General features: G+C 42.6%; 1 protein-coding gene across 1 annotated transcript in view; it reads left to right on the top strand.

Moving 5' to 3' along the window:
• LOC310680196 (uncharacterized protein C1orf21) overlaps positions 1 to 21,514 on the top strand; it is a 144,216-nt gene that overhangs the window by 52,466 nt on the left and 70,236 nt on the right. The window contains exon 2 of the mRNA XM_083446579.1: positions 5,317 to 5,537. Coding sequence (XP_083302705.1) covers positions 5,444 to 5,537 — 94 coding nt within the window. The 5' untranslated portion in view covers positions 5,317 to 5,443. The remainder of the gene's footprint in view (positions 1 to 5,316; positions 5,538 to 21,514) is intronic.

Raw genomic sequence — 21,514 nt, forward strand, 5'->3', positions numbered from 1 at the left:
GTCTGACTCTAGGGTTGTGCGCCCATCTCACTTAAGAGGCCGGGGGCCAGCACTGTCCGGAGACACTTCCGGGTCACGTGGCCAGTGTGACGAAGCTGCTCTGGCGAGCCAGCACCAGCGTAGCACACAGAAACGCCGTTTACCACCCCGCTATAAAGCGGTCCCTATTTATCTACTTGCACTTAGGGGTGTTTTCGAACTGCTAGGTGGGCAGGCGCTGGGACCGAACGACGGGAGCTCACCCCGCCGCGGGGATTCGAACCACCGACCATACGATCGGCAAGTCCTAGGCACTGAGGTTTTACCCACAGCGCCACCCGCGTCCCCAAATATTTCTGTTTAAATACTATATGATCCATTATTTCGTTATAGAAACATGTTAGCATGTCTCAGAATGATTCTTTAGTCTGGAGTTTAAATGAATATTTCTTTATACATAGGTAGTTAAGAGTGCTATTTGAAAAAGAAGAATTTCTTGTAAAAATAAATAGATGCAGTCATTTTTTAAAAGCTGGTTTTCATAACTGGGCATAAAAACCAAAGATAAAATTATTTCTTTTCATTAAATAGATGAAGATGGGATTTCTTAGACTTTCACATTAAAAATTATTTTATTTCTAAATTTATTGTGGTAATGGGTATCTCATACTACTCATGCCAATAATCTTCAAATCTTGTTCTGAGGAACCCAGGAGTTCCTTCTAGTTTTTTCAGGGAATCTTTGGCGTGAATACTGGTGACAGCAGATGAAATTTGCTGAGAAACAGATTTCCCTCTGCTCTTAGCCTCCTTCAACATTCAGCTGCAGAGGGACATGCTGGGTTTGTGTGGGGTGACCCTGAGGCCCCAAAGACCTGACTGTGTGGACTCTAGATCTCACCCCAGAATCCTTGGCAATTGACAGGAATCCATAGTAGACAACAAGGCTGATCTCAGTCAAGGTGGACGTTTTCGCTGCAGGTGAAAAAATGGAAAGCTGTTTGCTTAGGCTTTCAAATTGGTCAAAATTGGACTTTCCCTTCCTTTCCTTTCGCTTCGTAAGGGGAAATTAAAATATTGCACAGATAAATAGTTTTTGTTTACATGGAAGTCTCTCTTTTGTTGTAGTACGTAGTAGTACAGTGGTACCTCGGGTTACATACGCTTCAGGTTACAGACTCTGCTAACCCAGAAATAGTACCTCGGGTTAAGAACTTTGCTTCAGGATGAGAACAGAAATTGTGCTCCGCAGCAGGTGGCGCAGCAGCAGTGGGAGGCCCCATTAGCTTAAGTGGTGCTTCAGGTTAAGAACAGTTTCAGGTTAAGTACAGACCTCCGGAACAAATTAAGTACTTAATCTGAGGTACCACTGTACAATGTTGAGTTACATGGTAGGGAATTTTAACAAGCAGCTCAATTGATTTTTCCATTTGTTATTTCACTGCAGCAGCTTCTTCTTAATTTAAGGTATGAGTGAAAACCCAGCGGAGAACTCAAACTGCCGTGCTATCACACAAAATTAAAATAAACTCAGAAGGCATTATTTGCTGACTTTTTTACTCCCTGGATTCTTGTTAGGACATCATGTTCTTTAAGTACCAGGTGCTGAGAGCAGATCAGGTTGGCAATCTCAACCTAACTCATAAGCAGAAAGAAGAGTTCTTTGTATTCTTCAGAGGAAGTGGTCTAACTGGGTAGGACAGTTTGCTGCATTTCTTATGTCAATATATCTAAGCCTACCGGATCCAACGACGTCTGAAGACACCCCCTGCCCCCAAGAGGAGAACACTGGAGAATTCATTCAAATTAGATAATATTCAGAAGATTTAATTCTCTGAAAACCCCGGAGTGGAATATCTAATCCCCATCTCCCTTTGAAGTTGCTTTAGGGTGAGTGACAGTGATTGGCCAAATAACAATCTATCCAGTAAAATCCAAAGCAGACTACAAGCCCAAGCGCCTGCCCACACCACACGGCACATTACCCTTCCCTCTCCCACATGGTTGCAATTAACCCACTAAAAAGAAAGGAAAGCATTAGCTTCTCTCTAACACAGAGACCTGTACAAGTCACTTGTGACCCACTGACAGAAGCAAAAAAATACCAGCTAGAAACATCTTCTGTAGACATCTGAAGGCAGCCCTATATTGGGAAGCTTTCCATGTGTGATGTTCAGTTGTGTTTTTGTATATTCTGTTGGCAACCCAGTCGGATGGGCAGGGAAAACAGCAGCAGCAGCAGCAACAACAACAACAACAACAACACTTCCCAATTTACTATTTCCTGTCTTTCTACCTTAAGGCAATGCTTCCTCAAAACAGATGACTTTTACACCCCTCCAGGGTGGATTTGATTTAAATCAAATCGATTGAAATTAAGATTGAAATCACTAGTCAGTAAGACTTGATTTAAATCACTAGTCAGTAAGACTTGATTAAAATCATTTTTTTTACAGAAAGACTCATTCTTGTTGGTATAATCTTAATATTTACAAGCAGATGATAGTTTCATTTTTGGAACAATAAATTTCCAGAGTAGTTTTTACAGTTATATCAAAAATTTCTGATGTGGTTATACTATTAGAAATACATAGGCGGATAATTATGAAATTATTGTGATGTTTAATAAGTTAACTGTTTATATTTGGATGAGTTTTCTGCTGTACAGTGGTACCTTGGGTTAAGAATTTAATTTGTTCCAGAGGTCTGTTCTTAACCTGAAACGGTTCTTAGTGTGCTTTCGCTAATGGCGTCTCCCACTGCCGCTGCACTGCTAGCGCGCAATTTCCGTTCTTATCCTGGGGCAAAGTTCCTAACCTGGAGCAACCACTTCCTGGTTAGCGGAGTTTGTAACCTGAAGTGTCTGTAACCCGAGGTACCACTGTATTCAATTTGTACATGTTTTGTGGCTTTTTCTGACTCCTTCCTAAAGAGTCCCTTGCTTCAAATGTGCAAATCGAGTGTCTATGTAAGAGTGCATGTGAGGCTTTTTGTGTGTTAGTCTATTTAGATGTCCCATCTGGCATCCAATCAGCCATTTTTACATCAGTGGTTAGATGTGAACTAGGAGTCTGGAAAGTGGAGTTGATTATTGAAACAATGGCCTATTTAGCATTGCTTCGGTTTATTGCTGCTGGACTGTTTTCACTGAAAAGCTGTGCTGTTATCTGCCAGAGTTTATGCTTGGAAACTGTAGGCTTTTGTTGAATACCCGGGATTCATTCAGTCATCCAAACGCCAGGCATTCTTTCCCCCAGCGCCTCCATGTGTACCAATATTCTGGGGTGATCCACTGAATCACCACATTTCTAATTTTGCAAAGTGATAAAATTCTTTTCACATTGATATCCATGGGCCTAGCCAGGGGGGCAAGGAGGGACAGCTGCCCCCCAAATCAATAAAAATACATAGCAAATGGAGGTTCTGCCCCCCTCCCACAAAAATCCTGGCTATGCCCATGTTTATATTTACTACTAAGGAACCCCTGCACAGTTACTGCAGAGGATTCTGGGAGCTGTGGTACAGTATACAGTTTCACACAATATAGTAATAATAATTTATTATTTGTACCCCGCCCATCTGGCTGGGTTTCCCCAGCCACTCTGGGTGGCTTCCAACAAAGATGAAAAATGCACTAAAATGTCACATATTAAAAACTTCCCTGAACAGGGCTGCCTTCAGATGTCTTCTGAATGTCAGGTAGTTGTTTATCGCTTTGACATCTGATGGGAGGGCGTTCCACAGGGCGGGTGCCACTACCGAGAAGACCCTCTGCCTGGTTCCCTGTAACTTGGCCTCTCGCAGTGAGGGAACCGCCAGAAGGCCCTCGGGGCTAGACCTCAGTGTCCGGGCAGAACGATGGGGGTGGAGACGCTCCTTCAGGTATATGAGGCCGTTTAGGGCTTTAAAGGTCAGCACCAACACTTTGAATTGTGCTCGGAAACGTACTGGGAGCCAATGTAGATTTTTCAAGACCGGTGTTATATGGTCTCGGCAGCCGCTCCCAGTCACACAAGACATTGACAAGATCTCTTGGCCTTCCCGATCTCTGTGTGAACAGACAGCGCATGCTAGAACACACCTAACACGCCCCTGTAGCTGTGTGTAAAAGGAGTGGATAGATGGTGGTGGACATCAGCGGCAGACCTTGTGCCCTCAAATTTCAGCAGAACCCTTTGTGATACAAAACATTTGCACCCCCCACCCTCTCTCCATTCTAAAGCATAGTTGCAGCGTCTCCCCCAAGGCTTTGCACCCAGTGCAACTGAACCCGTTGTGCTTTCCTAAATTCACCTCTGTGAACATTTGTATGGGGGCCATATCTGCACTCAAAGTTTTGGAGTTCATAGTTCAAACTAGACTCCTGGTTCTAGTATTAGGAGAGAGGGGAAATATCTTCTCTTTTTCCATATCATGCGTCATCTTGCACACTTCAGTTGTATTTGCACCTTACTTTTTCTCCAGACTAAAAAGATACCAATTGATGAAACTTCCTCATAGGGAAGTTAACATGGAATCCACCTTTTTTATACCTGGCAAACATACCAGGTAAAAGGTGCAGTATTTTATTCCATGTCAGCACTATAGTTGGTTAGTGTTCAGTCTGTGACCTAGATCCCATTAAATATATTTTGGTACGTAATGACTGCATTCAAGCATAACAGTAAAATATGGTTAGTGTTATGGGAGCAATCTGCAGCAAGACTTGGGCGTCCCCACCTCCGTGAATTCAGAAGTCACGTTGAAAGTAATAATGGTTTGCCTGCTTTGTAGATTCAAAAATTCATGGGAGTTGTTTGCTGGCGGTTTGTTTGTTTGTCGTAGCCATCTCCTCCCCCCACCCCACCCCCCTATAGCCAAGTGTGTTGTGACTGCCCAAGGGTGAAAGTTTGTCATTTGCACATGATACTTGTTTTTTGTAGGACTGAAGCCAACTCTGTGAACTGCTAAGAGCTTTTTAGAAGGTGTTCAAAATGTGCTACCAGAAAGTACCATAAGTACCATGTATGAAAGTCGGAAAAGTCGAATTAAATTTACTGCTGTCTTTGTGATGACAAATTTTATTGATATATTTTTTTAAAAAAACCTTTTATCCAAATGAAAGTATCACCTTCCCTCTCATAATTCATGGGTGCTCATGAGTAACAAGTGCTGTAGATGTCTGTGGTTTCCCAGGCGTGACTTTGGGAGAGGAGATATATTTTATTATGTAAAATGGGTCTTGGCTTCTTGCTAGTCCTCCTCTTTAGGCATTCCACCATGGAGAGCATCGGCAATAGCTATTGGACTCAACAACTGCTGACTTTTTGTCCTGTTTCTCTTGTATTATGTCAACAGGTTAAAAAAAAGTGTCCTGACAACAAAACTGGAAGGTGGATTACTCCCCAAAATAATAAAGGCCATGTGTGCACATCTGTAGAAATGGTTTGCGGCTCAGTCAAGCTGGAGCTAACTAAATGAAACTATGGGCTGTGCGTCAGCCAAGCATGTTTCTGCTGTACAAAATGAAGAGGAAGCTCAGAAGGGGAAAAACTACCAGAACGGAGATGTATTTGGGGGTGAGTGTCCTCATTTGTGGCTCTTGACCATTTTGTTGATAGTCCTTGCTTTACTGAACCCTTATTTCCCTGTTCAAACTCTGCTCTTTTTGTCATTTCTGAACAGTTCTCCTGTTCTTTAAGATTTGCTCAAGGACTTATTCTTGGGATGCGATATTTTGGGACACAAGTGTTCGTTTAATAGATGTTCATGATATTCAAGTCAATGTACTTTGTGAAAAACTGGGGGGGGGGGGGGGGGGGAGTCAATGTACCTTGATTCCCCATGAGCACAGAAAAGCAACAGAGTGTTGCAAAATAAAGCTTCTTGAAAGTCTCTGTTACTGTTGAATGATGGAGGCTGTTGAATGATGTTTGTTCAAGTTTCTGCTGTGTCTTAAATTCTTACCGAGAATAAATTCTCAAGGTAATAAGCTGTGTGTTATAAACACTGATACATTAGAAAAAGATAAACTTTTCAAAGGAGATCGCCACCTTACTTACTGGAAATTAAGGAAAAGATGTTAAATGTTATAAATCACAAAATGTGTGCTATCTTTTGGCAGCCTTTGCAGCAGCATTCATGTGTGGCATATTTAATTTCTTTTGGAATTGGGCTCTTTTCGTGTTACTGAAGTCAGTGGATTTAGGTGAACCCAAGTTATATGCAGCAGGCGAGCTGTGGAATTATTGTGGTCCAGCAGATTAGCTAAGAGTGTGAGTTGTGAAAGGCCAAATCTCTTTATTTGTAATGCTGCATTAGGCTAGTCATGATTTTTCTTGAAAGTTTTTAAAGAGGAGACTGGAGAAATATATGTTAAAGGTGATTTAAATTTGGAAGAGAATATAACCTGTGTCTCTGGCTCCTGGGAGGATAAAGAGACAGTTCTCAGTCTCTAGTACAGGAAGGCCTGTGGTCTGCAACTATGCGGTCTGAATATTGCAAAATCGAAATGTACAGATTGTATGGTTGGAACTATGTACATGCTCTCCTATTCAAATGCCACAGTCCAGCACATGCATAGATGACACATGGAAAGCAAAATCCCAACAGGCATACCTCTAACACCTGTATGATACCTTAATCTCATATCATTTGTGGGGCAGTTTTTGTAGGATATCACCTTCCCAAAGCCCTCCTTCTGTATTCCTGTTAGTTTCAGTTGGCTTCTCACTAATGCAAGGCTTTGGAAAGCCTTGACACATTTGGGAAAGGTAAGGTACAAGAATTTTAAGAACATTGATGCCTTGTTGAAAAAGAGCCTGGCTTTGTCTGTCTTTTGTCATTCATTCTTGTGTCCTCACATAGATAATCTGAATAATAAGCAGACAGATCTATTGTGGATATTGAAATGGTGCTTATATTTAGAATAACAATGCACATATTGTCCTCACTTATATCCAACATTAAAAACCATAGTTTAAAATAAAGGATGGTTTAAGATGCACAGGTGCTTTTTTCCCTCCCCTCTCCTGACTGTGCTGTTAAGAGGAAGAAAAAAATTCAGAGTCTGGCTAGTCATCAAATGTCTACCTACTTCAGGATTGTGGCTTGGTTTTCTCCAGGCAAAGCACTGGCGGCTTACCACTCATGGTTTGTTTGGATGAAGCAGATGACAAGCCCAGATTCACACATCATGATGAGCCAGACTCTGACTAGTTTTCTCATGTGGAACAGAGGAACAAATCACTTGTGCCTGTTAATCTGCAGCTTATTTTAGGGTACAGTTTAACCTGGCCACTCTCATTCTCCTTTCTTTGCTCTAAAATTGCTTGAACCACATTACGGAGGTACATTGCATGATGTGAATAAGATCTGTAACATTACAAGGTTCTTAAAAGTTGCTATTGAACTCCCAGAATGTTTAATGCTGAACAAAATAGTGTATTACACATTTGTAGAAATAATTAGGAAAAGTTTTAAGGAAAACAGGAAGCCCTCTGCCTTGTTGGTGGGCAATGCTAGCTGGCATTGTAAACGTTTTGTTGCCTGAGGCATAACAACAAATAGCACCCCCCCAATCTTCCTGTCTGGTACCTTAAGGCCTTAATTCAGGATGTTAGTTGCAAACTATTAGCAAATAAGGCTTAAGTCAAATGTGAGAGTTGTTGTTGTTGTTTAGTCGTGTCCGACTCCTCGTGACCCCCTGGACCAGATCACGCCAGGCACTCCTGTCTTCTACTGCCTCCCTCAGTTTGGTCAAACTCATGTTGGTAGCTTTGAGAACACTGAGCTTCGAGAACACTGAAATGTGAGAGTACCAACAACAATTGAAGCATATGCTGATTGCATATTGTTGGTCTGCGGGATATAGAGCTCTCCTTCATCAATCTGTCTAGAGGCACACCATCCAACGTGACATAGGAACACACACACCTTGAATTAAGTGCTTCTGGTACTGGGATTAGGGCAGCTACCCACAGAGCAATCTGCTGCCTTTTAAGCAACATTAATAGATTACATTTCCATAAAATTGCATTTTACCAAACTTCAGTGTAGTCACATTTTCAGATGTTGAAGTACAGGGAACTTAAAATGCTATGGTTTTTTGCTAGACAGAGAGGGCATCTTAAATCTCTATTGCTGTTGTTGTTTTGCATTCCCTGTTACGTTAACACACCAATATCAAAATGTGTACCATTGTTCCCTAGCACCACTCATTAGAATTTGCCCTTCAAAATTAAAATAACTCCCCCATCATTTACCAATTAGGTTTTAATTGATTTACAAATAATCAAAACTCAAGGCTCTAATTTTGGGCCCTTTGCTTTCTTTGTAGAATATACAGTGCCTCCTTGAAGCTGTTTCTTTTGAATTTATTTATTTTAGTGCTGCAATGGAGCACCTTGGAACTGCTTGTGTACTGGAATTCCTTTGTCTGCACAGTTCATTGTATTCACACCTTTAGTGGCCTAACCAAGCTGTTCACTTTCGATGGCATTTCAGTGGAGATGTTGCTGTGTGCCAAGCGAAGCGATTATTATCTTTTGTTTAACTTGACTGCTTGCTATTGAGCACCAGCCGTCCGTTTCTAGAGTTAGCTGCAAATGCAGACTTGATGGCCAGAACATGGGTCTTCAGTGAGCATTGAACCTTGATGGCAGGAGACACTCTGCTTACTCAGAAGGAGACTCGAGAAAGTTTGAGTTCTGGTGTGGCAAAGGAAATAGGCTTCAGTTATGGAGATGGCTGGAAAAGGGAGACTTTGGGGGCTCCAGAATAATGCTTTGGAGTAGTGCTGCTGCTGCTCCTGCTCCTATATTGATAGTCTTCTGCACCTACATTCACTGTGCCCAGAGTAGCACCACCCTGTGTGGAGCATAACAAGCAGCCAACTTTCCTCTTGACCTCAGAGTTGGAAAGTTGTGCTCACCACCATTACACAAAGGTAGAGAACATAAATGGACTGAGGAGGAAAGAGTGGAGCAGAGAAATGGAGCAGGGTGGCGGTGCATTCTTTTCAAAAGAAAGTCAGTACAAAATCTCCAAAACCACATAACGAAGCACTTACTAGCCCTGAATTATAGGGAAGGTTAGCAACCCATGATGTGTTGGTGACTTCGTCTGCTTCTTATCCTGGCTTTCTCACACAGGATAGAGGGCAGCCATCTGTCCTGCATGAGCCGTGGAACAAGGGAGCTGATGGAGCGGATTGTTCCACGTCCAGTAGCAGTTTGGGGAATATCATTTTTAGCATAGTACAAGTGAGCACATAGTACAAGTGGGACGCGGGTGGCGCTGTGAGTAAAACCTCAGCGCCTAGGACTTGCCGATCGCGTGGTCGGCCGTTCAAATCCCCGCGGCGGGGTGAGCTCCCGTCGTTCGGTCCCAGCGCCTGCCAACCTAGCAGTTCGAAAGCACCCCCGGGTGCAAGTAGATAAATAGGGACTGCTTACCACCGGGAAGGTAAACGGTGTTCCCTGTGGTGCGCTGGCTCGCCAGATGCAGCTTGTCATGCTGGCCACGTGACCCGGAAGTGTCTGCGGACAGCGCTGGCTCCCGGCCTATAGAGTGAGATGAGTGCGCAACCCCAGAGTCTGTCAAGACTGGCCTGTACGGGCAGGGGTACCTTTACCTTTACCTTAAGTGAGCACAATGGGGAAAGAGAGGCGGTGGCCTTGCAGGCTCTCCCTGCTATGCTGGCTTTCTGCTTGCAGCAGGATGTTACGAGGTTCACCTCCAGTCTGAAGGGGTTGTTTTAATTAAATTCCCATCATTTTTGTTTCTAGTGAATAGGGAGATTCACTAGAATTTTCCTCCTGAACTATGATGAGTACAAACCAGGTTGCTGTCCTGGCCCCACCAAGACTATGGTGACAGAGGCTCTTACTTGAGAGTAAGGAAGATACATTTATTGAGGCAGAGAAGAAATAAAGGCTCAGCAACAGATAGTATTGCAGCTGAACAGCAACAGTATTCCAGCAACAGGTGGTATTCTTTTCCTGCAAAGGGGAAAAACTTGGACACAGAAATTTAAAGCACAGGCCTGTGCCTGGAAAGCAGGTACAAAAGGAAATCTGGATGCACCCTTAGTAATATGCAGAATAGACTACCTGTTGTTGTTGTTGTTTAGTTGTTTAGTCGTGTCCGACTCTTCGTGACCCCATGGACCAGAGCACGCCAGGCACTCCTGTCTTCCACTGCCTCCCGCAGTTTGGTCAAACTCATGCTGGTAGCTTCGAGAACACTGTCCCTCCATCTCGTCCTCTGTCGTCCCCTTCTCCTTGTGCCCTCCATCTTTCCCAACCTCAGGGTCTTTTCCAGGGAGTCTTGTCTTCTCATGAGGTGGCCAAAGTATTGGAGCCTCAGCTTCAGGATCTGTCCTTCCAGTCAGCACTCAGGGCTGATTTCCTTAAGAATGGAGAGGTTTGATCTTCTTGCAGTCCATGGGACTCTCAAGAGTCTTCTCCAACACCATAATTCAAAAGCGTCAATTCTTCGGCGATCAGCCTTCTTTATGGTCCAGCTCTCACTTCCATACATCACTACTGGGAAAACCATAGCTTTAACTATACGGACCTTTGTTGGCAAGGTAATGTCTCTGCTTTTTAAGATGCTGTCTAGGTTTGTCATCGCCTTTCTCCCAAGGACCAGGCGTCTTTTAATTTCGTGACTGCTGTCACCATCTGCAGTGATCATGGAGCCCAAGAAAGTAAAATCTCTCACTGCCTCCATTTCTTGCCCTTCTGTTTGCCAGGAGGTGATGGGCCCAGTGGCCATGATCTTCGTTTTTTTGATGTTGAGCTTCAGACCATATTTTGCGCTCTCCTCTTTCACCCTCATTAAAAGATTCTTTAATTCCTCCTCACTTTCTGATGAGGAGACAGATGAGGTGATCAGGAACTCCCATTTCTTTAAGAACTTGCCATAGTTTGCTGTGGTCGACACAGTCAAAGACTTTTGCATAGTCAATGAAGCAGAAGTAGATGTCTTTCTGGAACTCTCTAGCTTTCTCCATAATCCAGCGCATGTTTGCAATTTGGTCTCTGGTTCCTCTGTCCCTTCAAAATCCAGCTTGCACTTCTGGGAGTTCTTGGTCCACATACTGCTTAAGCCTGCCTTGTAGAATTTTAAGCATAACCTTGCTAGCATGTGAAATGAGCTCAACTGTGCGGTAGTTGGAGCATTCTTTGGCACTGCCCTTCTTTGGGATTGGGATGTAGACTGATCTTCTCCAATCCTCTGGCCACTGCTGAGTTTTCCAAACTTGCTAGCATATTGAGTGTAGCACCTTAACAGCATCATCGTTTAAAATTTTAAATAGTTCAGCTGGAATACCATCACTTCCACTGGCCTTGTTATTAGCAGTGCTTTCTAAGGCCCATTTGACTTCACTCTCCAGGATGTCTGGCTCAAGGTCAGCAACCACACTACCTGGGGTGTACGAGACATCCATATCTTTCTGGTATAGTTCCTCTGTGTATTCTTGCCACCTCTACTTCTGTTAGGTCCTTACCACTTTTGTCCTTTATTATGGTAATCTTTGAACGAAATGTTCCTTTCATATCTCCAATTTTCTTGAACAGATCTCTGGTTCTTCCCATTCTGTTGTTTTCCTCTATTTCTTTGCATTGCTTGTTTAAGAAGGCCTTCTTGTCTCTCCTTGCTATTCTTTGGAAATCTGCAGTCAGTTTCCTGTATCTTTCACTATCTCCCTCGCATTTTGCTTGCCTTCTCTCCCCTGCTATTTGTAAGGCCTCGTTGGACAGCCACTTTGCTTTCTTGCATTTCCTTTTCATTGGGATGGTTTTAGTTGCTGCCTCCTGTATAATGTTTCGAGCCTCCATCCATAGTTCTTCAGGCACTCTGTCCAGCAAACCTAAATCCTTAAACCTGTTCCTCACTTTCACTGTGTATTCATAAGGAATTTGGTTTAGATTGTATCTTACCGGCCCAGTGGTTTTTCCTACTTTCTTCCGTTTAAGCTTGAATTTTGCTATAAGAAGCTGATGATCTGAGCCACAGTCAGCTCCAGGTCTTGTTTTTGCTGACTGTATAGAGCTTCTCCATCTTTGGCTGCAGAGAATATAATCAATCTGATTTCGATGTTGCCCATCTGGTGATGTCCATGTGTAGAGTCGTCTCTTGTGTTGTTGGAAAAGCGTGTTTGTGATGACCAGCTTGTTCTCTTGACAGAACTCTATTAGCCTTTGCCCTGCTTCGTTTTGATCTCCAAGGCCAAACTTGCCAGTTGTTCCTTTTATCTCTTGACTCCCTACTTTAGCATTCCAATCCCCTATAATGAGAAGAACATCCTTCTTTGGTGTCATTTCTATAAGGTCTTGTAAGTCTTCATAGAATTGGTCAATTTCAGTTTCTTCAGCACCAGTGGTTGGTGCATAAACTTGGATTACTGCAATGTTAAAAGGTCTGCCTTGGATTCGTATCGAGATCATTCTATCATTTTTGAGATTGTATCCCAGTACAGCTTTCGCCACTCTTTTGTTGACTATGAGGGCCACTCCATTTCTTTTGCGGGTTTCTTGCCCACAGTAGTAGATATGATTGTCATCTGAACTGAATTCGCCCATTCCCGTCCATTTTAGTTCACTGATGCCCAGGATGTCAATATTTATTCTTGCCATCTCATTTTTGACCACATCCAACTTACCCAGGTTCATGGTTCTTACATTCCAGGTTCCTATGCAATATTTTTCTTTACAGCATTGGACTTTCCTTTCGCTTCCATGCATATCCGCAACTGAGCGTCCTTTCGGCTTTGGCCCAGCTGCTTCATCAGCTCTGGATCTACCTGTACTTGTCCTCCGCTCTTCCCCAGTAGCATGTTGGACGCCTTCCGACCTGAGGGGCTCATCTTCCAGCGTCATAACTTTTATATGCCTGTTGTCTTTGTCCATGGAGTTTTCTTGGCAGGGATACTGGAGTGGCTTGCCGGTTCCTCCTCCAGGGGGATCACGTTTGGTCAAAACTCTCCACTATGACCTGTCCATCTTGGGTGGCCCTGCACGGCATAGCTCATAGCTTCTCTGAGTTATTCAAGCCCCTTCGCCACAGCAAGGCAGTGATCCATGAAGGGGATACAGCCACTATCCTTCTTTAAATTGGCCAGGTGTGGTTCTCTTCTTGTGGGATTCTTTAAGGAGTTGGGCTCACATAATCCAAGGGAGAGACATGTCTTGTGAGTGCAGAACTGATTTTTTTCTTTAAATGAAAGGCTGGAAGTCCATAATGTTGTCAAAGGACAACCATCTCCGAGTGTTTGTGATGTAGAGAAACAGCTTTTTGAAAAGAGAACTCTAACCCACTTTCACTGCGTGCAGCTGAAACAACCCTTTCTACTCTGAATTGTTTTACTTGGCACTCTTGTATTTGGTACCAAAAATAGCTCTCAAAATAAGTTGTGGAAAAGGTGAGATGAAGGCAGCTATATAAGGCCCTGACTGTTATTTAGCTGCGTTGCCTGAGTTCGTAGAAGAACTTAGCATAACATTTGAGACTGCTTTACAAGCATGGCTACCCTATTATTATTATTATTATTATTATTATTTCGGTTTTTAATGATTTAACCTTGGAAAATAGCTGTTCAGTTACAGCAAAATGTAGAATGTTAGATGCATAAAACTCTCCAAGAGAAAGCAGAGCTATGTCAAGATGAAATGAGATATTTGTAGCTTGCACCATTCAAGGAGCTCATGCCCAACACTGTACAGTGGTACCTTTGGTTACAAATGCTTCAGATCTCCACTAACCTGGAAGCAGCTGCTCCTGGTTGCGAACTTTGCCCCAGGATGTGAAAGGAAATTGCGAGCCAGAGACACACGCACCGTGAGAGGCTCCATTAGCGAAAGTGTGCCTCATGATAAGAATGGTTTCAGCTTAAGAATGGACCTCCGGAACGAATTAAGTTCGTAACCAGAGGTACCACTGTATGTAAACGAAGGCTGGGGAACAGAGCAACTAGAACTAGGAAGGATGCAGTAGCAAGGAGCAGGTCACATAAGGACTGGTTTGGGAGTTCAGAAGTAGGTACTACAGGATCTGAAAGAGCACCCGGGGTGGCAGGAGTTCACCTAATAAAGCCCAAAGCTCACCTAAGTCCTGTTCTGGAAGCAGAGCCAGGTGTGGCAGTGCTCCTCCCCTTCAGGTGAAGTTCCAGGCATTTCAAAGGGAAGACACTCTGGGTTGGAGCGTGTGCTTTATTGCACCATTCCTGGATCTCTGGTTGTGCCACCTGTCTTCTCCAGCAGAGACATCTTGGGATATAAACATCCCTGAGTTCCTCTGAAAGGTTTGAGCAGCCAGTCCTAGATTTAAAAGGTAATAACACCACCTCTTTGCCTTCCAGTGTTGCAGAGTTCCCTCCCTGGGCAGATTCAGAGCCTGCAACACTCATACCTCTCAGGGATCTCAATCTAGCTCTTAGTTTATTATTTCAATTTCTATACCACCCTTCATTGAGTCTACGATACCAAAGTGGATTATAGCAGTGGGCACATTGAACCAAAAAAAATGCATTAACAATTTAAAATTAAAACACCAGATTTAAAAAAAATCTAAAACAATCTTTAAAATACTGGAGTTGTAGATAGTATAAATAATTTCACTCCAAGTAAAACAGTCCAAACTAAGGGATTGCCATGGTTGGCACCCCCCCCCCCCCCGCAATTACTTATTTTAGAGGTATTCTTTGGATCAGCCAGATATGGCCTTTTTATACCTTCTTTTTCTTTAGGCAGAGATGGGCAGTCTGGATCACTTCAGATCTCCTCTTTGTTGTTGATTTTCTGCTGTTGGCAGTGTCCCAGTGGTGGTCATGCCTTTATAGGACTAGCCACCTTTTACAGTTATTCCTTGACGCAAGTGTAACTGGACCCAGAAAGCTTATCATTTACATGATCTGTAAGATTCATTTGCACCTCAGTTACACAGAATAGCATGTGGGGTTTGGAAGGTCAGTTGCTATGTTTCCTCTTGGATTGACCAGATGTCACAACAGAAGGACACCATTTAAGAATTGCTTGTGCTTTACACACAAACTAGGGGGACAAATTAATTTGTCCCTGACAATTGAGAACATTTGTTTGTGGAGACTTGTTGTCATACTTTTTGATTTTTTTTATTGATTTAAAATAATATATTTTGCCTCTAGACCCGTTTGGGTCCACAAGGCCGCTTATAGTACATTACCAAAAAGTTTAATGCAAACTGCAGAAGTATATATGTATTTCTCAGAAGTTAGTCACTGTTTTGGCTTTCTAACAGGCATGGGCTCCCCTCCCCCTCAGTGAGTTGCTATGCTTGGATGCTAACAGAATCTTCCTAATACTTGCTACTTAGACATGCACACATGCACCCCCCCACACACACAATTCAGGATTTGAGGAAAGAGCAGATAGGTTATTGTAGAAACACTCTTAGTGCTTACTTTCAGTGTAAAGAAGGAGTGTTCTCTGCTAAGTGGAGGAGGAAGGACTTATAAGAAGGGTTGCAATATTATGGCTACTACCACACCATATATATATATATATAGAGAGAGAGAGAGAATCATAGCCACAGAAACAGTCACAATTATAATACTTTAAAAAAATATATTTTGGAAGGTAGGGCTGATGGTTGTTTCTAACTTCTTGATTTTTTTTTTTAAGCCCACAGAGCATCTGTTAAGTGTGTGTATATTTCTCTGGCTCCACCTATTTGTGGTTTCCAGCTTCATTCTTTTCTAGGACTCATCAGTGGCTCACCGCAGAAATCAGCAGAGGCAGGTGAAAGGCAAGGCAGTCGTTCCTACTGGTCCTCTGGTATGAAAGGTGATCCCAAACTAGCTAAGGAAGTCTCCCTTTTCTGCTGTAAATTAAGGAGCAGCTGTTCTTGTGCTCCGCCATAGAAAGAATAACAGTGCAATTTGTCTGGCCTGTACTTTACTGAGCTGACATGTGCGTCAGCAGGAAGAAGAGGGAGCATGGAATGGTAAACACCATAAATGTAGGTTGCCAAAATCATTGAAAGCTGCTTGCCAAGGCTTATTACTCTGTAATATGGTTTCCTCGCTCCTGGTATATTCTGCAGTGCATGACTAAATGGGGAGAAACCCTTATTCCCTGCCAATATCTTTTTGACTATTCTGTACATGTCTAGAATGGAAATGTACCTTAATGTGTGCAGCAGCTTGTGCTGCTCTTTATTGGTGTTTAATAAATAATGAAATAGCCCCCAAAGTTGCATTCATTCAGCATTAATAAAGAGTAACACAAGCTGCTACACGTTTCATAATGTGTTTCCCATTCTTGATGTGCACAGAAAGGCAGACCAGCCCTGTAGGCTACTTAGAATATTAGATTGGTACCATGATTGTTTATTTGATATTTTCTGACTTTGAAGTGTACTTGACACCCTGGAGAATGGGTGCAATTGTTAGAACTTCTGTGTGCCTTAACAAATCCTGGATTTTCATTTTATGACTAAGTAGTGTTGGATTGATCCTATCAAATATTGCCTATTAGCAGGTTGCATATCGTCAACTTTCCATAAGCTTCGTATCTTTTTATTGGAATATGTGATCGTATGATAACAGAGAAAAGATAAGAGAACTGCTTGTTTCCCAGACTTGCAGGAGTTCAGGTTACACAAGTGCAGACCCCTTATTTAGGGACACACACTTGCAGCACTGAGATGAAATAGTAAACTATGGTTTATTGTTGTGTGAATGGGGCTCAGGCTAGCGTAGTTCCTCCTCCAGCACAGCCACAAGGAGGAGATTCAATGTAGTTTCTGACTGCAGTTTAGCATTACGCTCATTGCCAGACAAACTGTGTTTATTTTTTATTATGGTTTACTGAAACAAGCCAAACTTGGGTTATGAAGCTGCTTTGTTTCAATAAACCATCGTTAAGATTAATCACAGTTTAGGGTATGGTCCTAATGTTAAATGGTGGTTAATTGAAAATGGGAGTGAACGTGTCAGATATCCGTGCAGCTGTTCCAATGCTCATACACACAAAGATAAACCCTAGTTTATTGTTACCTAACTTCTCATATTGGTTGTGTTGTACCTGCAAGTGCCTTAGAAATAGAGAAACAGACAAACATAGAAAGTCACCACTGTGACATATTCCAAATGGGAAGAGGAATCAAGACTATCATGTAGCCTAAGAGGACCCTAAGAAAACTGCAAAACTTCTGAGAGGGCCCAGACTCTGAAGTTCTCTCTGAAGACTGTAGTATTTGTGATTAGTACTAGTTCTAATAAAAAGAAAGTAATTATTTTTTTAAATGACCTTTCAGTTGATGAAGTCTGTCTGTCTAAAAATCCTATTACATTCCAGGCACTTTCGATACGGTTCTTGAGACACGGTGGTGGTTTTCATTGTCTTCTTTCTAATGTATCACTGTTGGAATCCACATTGTGTTGTAACCATTCCTTTCATTGCTTCCTTTGCCATTTCCCCCCTTCCCTCGTAATTGTTTCAGTAGTACATGCTGATATGCTCATTTATCACTGAGACCATTATTAATGAATGTCGTGCTTCTTCATTATGTTGCCATGGTAGCTTGGTGTGGGGGAATTATCTGTTTCCAGGTGGAAATCTTTATTTGCCATACTGGTGGCTGAGCGTTTCTCTAAAGCACATGGGCACACATACATAGGTGTCTATACATGATGTTGGTAATGCATCTCTTTCCTCTATACTCTACCTGCCTAATCACTGTTTAAGGTTAGCATAGCCAGCTGTTCTATGCCATGGATTCAAAGAGGTGTATTGTATACTGCCATAATCATTTCTACCTTTTCTCAGCATCTTTATTCTATTCTGTGCTTTTGTCTATTTGTCTCACCTTGTAACTTGTTTTGTGGTGGTGACAAAGCACATTCTTTCTACATAACTCTCCCTCTATTTCCTGTTTTAAACACTATTATTGGTCTTTCTTTGCATGCAAAGTCTAGAGTTATGGGAAAATACTGTATGCTTTGCTCATCAATCGATTTTAAGTAGAGCAGAAAATAGTTTCTTTAAAAATTGATTTTAAGTAGAGCAGAAAATAGTTGCTTGTTTTAAAACCAAGAACATTTGCACAAAGTGAAGAAATACTAAAACAACATTTGTGTAGCACTTTTGAGTGTTCAAAGCACTCACAGATTAGCACTGTAAGTCTTACAGAAACTTCATCAGATAGATAGGGCATTATAAGTATTCCCCTTATTTTGGCAGAAAGGAGCTAAGAGTATACAGAACGACCTAGTAGGTCTCAGCTGAAGAGAGATTGGAACCAGGGACTTCTAACTCCAACCCCCCCCCTTTTTTGCTCAGTTTCATTAGCTTACATGAAGCTCTTTGGTTTTTATAATAAATACGGGAAGGGGGTTGGCACATATCAATGCTTTACAGCAAATCCTGTGCTTTATGCTGCACTGCCTGGCTCCCAGTTGTGGTATCTTCAGAATTAACAATGCAGTTAAAAGTTACCTGTGTCTGCAGCCACAGCAGGCACTGTGATTCTCCAGCGGTTTGCTTCAGCCTTGGAGGCCCACTCCCTTGTCTCTCAAGATAGACGGATGCCAAGAACAAACTTCTTTGAACATAACCATCAGGATTAGTAGTCACTGATAGCCTTATCCTCCATGAAATTGTCAGATCCTTGTTTAAAGCAGCCATCACTACTTATTGTGTGAGTGAATCCCATAGTTTTGCTATGCGCTGTATGAAGAAAAACTTTCTTTTATCTATCCTGAATCATCAAGCTTCTTTGGATGTCTGCAAGTTCTAGCGTTAGGAGAAAGTTTTCCTCCACCCACTTTCTCCATGCCAGGGATAGTTTTATACACTTTTATCATGTTGTCTCTTACTCGCTTTTTTGCTAAACTAAGGAGCAGTTCTGCCCCAAGGCTTCCCAGTGAGTTTGTGTCAGAACTGAGATTTTAACTGGGGATTGTTCAGCGTATAACTTCAAACATAACCACGTCATGTGCTCCCTATGAGTTGCCCAAGGCTAGCCATTGTAGGGGGAAGTATAGGAACTAAAATGACATTTGGTCTGATCTAGCAAGGAACCCCTTACCAACATCTCCTTTTCCCTTGATAATGCCACTTGGAAAACAGATGTAGCTGTTCCACGCTGCCTTGCAGCCGCGGAGAATTTTGCATTCGAAATTGCCCCCAATACTCTACATTCTGCAGCTGCTCTAAATCCCAATTATTATATGATATGATTATGAAGATGGATGGTGAACATTTGTTATGGTTTCAATATTTTCGAAGTAGTTAATGCCGGAATACAAGTAGTAAGACTTTTTGCAGATTCAGCAAGATTTTTGACAACATTTGAATAATTGGTTATAAGATGAGCACTAAGTGTGATATATAAGGTACTCCTTGAATTAAATGACAATATTTTATTTATAAATGGAAGAGATGGGGGAAATTTCATTCCAGAGATGTAATTTGTTTGACACTAGGAGAAAACTTATTTAAAAATGCAAATATCTCCTTAATAACAATTTTGTTAATAACAGTTAATAACGGTAGTTAACTAATGATTGTTAACCACTAGTAATAACATAATTTTTCTGCACTTAATTTCCTTCTGGCCACTTTTTACAATCCGCTCCCCCCAAGTATATTATTTTATATATAACTCAGGATAAAACTTCATTCATCTGGTTAAAGTTGCCTCTAGTCCATGGAAACTTATGTTATCATGAATTGGTTGGTCTTTTAAAGGGGCCACTAATTCTCTTTTGTACTCAAGAACCATGTACAGTGGTACCTCGGGTTAAGTACTTAATTCGTTCCGGAGGTCCGTTCTTAACCTGAAACTGTTCTTAACCTGAGGCACCACTTTAGCTAATGGGGCCTCCTGCTGCCGCCGCGCCGCCGGAACACGATTTCTGTTCTCAACCTGAAGCAAAGTTCTTAACCTGAAGCACTATTTCTGGGTTAGCGGAGTATGTAACCTGAAGCGTATGTAACCTGAGGTACCACTGTACCTTGTAAGAAGGCCTTGTACATCACATCTTGCTTGTAACATATATATTGGGGCACTTTCAAACTGGCGAGGGGGAGAAACCCACAAAGATACCTACCTGAGGTGGCATTAGAAGGTGTCAGTTTCCTAAGGGATGTGCCATGTCAGCTAATACCTTGAACTGGTGCCAAGGCTACGTTGCTTGGTGAACATGGACCTTTCATTACTTGATGTTGAGCTCACTGACATTTAGTTGAATTACAAGAGCAGGCAGCGATTGTGAATGTCAACGTTTAAGCTAAAACCATACTTCTTGGGCTTCGAAAGGCCTAGCGCTTGCATCTAAAGGGTAGTGGGCCGAGTCCAAGATGGATATTTTAGCCTTGCTATGATTCATCTTGCGCTGCTCTAGGGTCATAATTAGTCCAATATTTCTCTTAACACTGACAGTCAAATTACCTAGAAGACACTTCTCAGGAGGAAACTGAAATATTTTCAACCTACCTCTGGCAAGTGATTTTTCATCTTGACAACACATGTTTTGAACGTCTTCTTTTTCATAAAATGACAAACAGAAATCCTTTCAGTGTGACAGAACTCAAAGTTATGAGAGGATATGTGTCATTAATGTTCAGCATTTCGGGGAGAAAAGGGGGAGTGTAATCATAATATAATGCTGGTTAAGGGACCAAGTTGTGGGAGTAGATGCTTTCCCTCCCTCCCTCCCTTTCTTGCACAAATTCCACCTGATCCTCTTGGAATCATGTCTGTCGTATCTTAGCCCTGCTAAACACAATTATCGGTAGGCATTTGAAACTCAGCATTTCTGAACAACGCGGTTCAGTACCATAGGCCTGCAACTAACACAGGGGTGATGTTCCAGGGATTGCGCCTAAAGCCAAAATAGTGTATACTGTGTTACCTCTGGTTATGAACTTACTGTATATACTCGAGTATAAGCTGACTTTTTCAGCACATTTTTAATGCTGAAAAAGCCCCCCATGGCTTATACTTGAGTGAGGCGGGCGACGGTGACAGAGGGACAAGCGGCCCGAAAGGAGCCCTTTCTCGCCACTGGTCCCACCGCCCGCCTCTCACAAGGGCAGGCACAGGAGCCATGGCTGGGGGAGGCGCTGCGCTGTGCCTCTCCCAACCGCGGCTCCCATGCCTGCTCTTGTGAGCGGCAGAGGCAGCAGTGGAGGGACAAGCGGCCCGAAAGGAGCCCTTTCAGGCTGCTTGTTCTTCCTCTGCTGCTACCACCACCACCAGGTTTGTGGTGTGGTGAACTAGCTTATACTCGAGTCAATACATTTCCCCAGTTTTTTGTGCTAAAACTAGGTGCCTCGGCTTATATTCGGGGTGGCTTATACTCGAGTATATACGGTAATTCGTTCCGGAGATCCGTTCTTAACCTGAGGTACCACTTTAGCTAATGGGGCCTGCTGCATGCTGCCGCCACCCGATTTCTGTTCTCATCCTGGGTCACAGTTCTTAACCTGAGGTACTCCTTCTGGGTTAGTGGAGTCTGTGACCCAAAGTGTGTGTAACCCGAGGTACCACTGTAGTTGAAACACAT

Source organism: Podarcis tiliguerta (genome assembly GCF_965153285.1).
Source record: "Podarcis tiliguerta genome assembly, chromosome: 6".
Taxonomy (NCBI): Eukaryota; Metazoa; Chordata; class Lepidosauria; order Squamata; family Lacertidae; genus Podarcis; species Podarcis tiliguerta.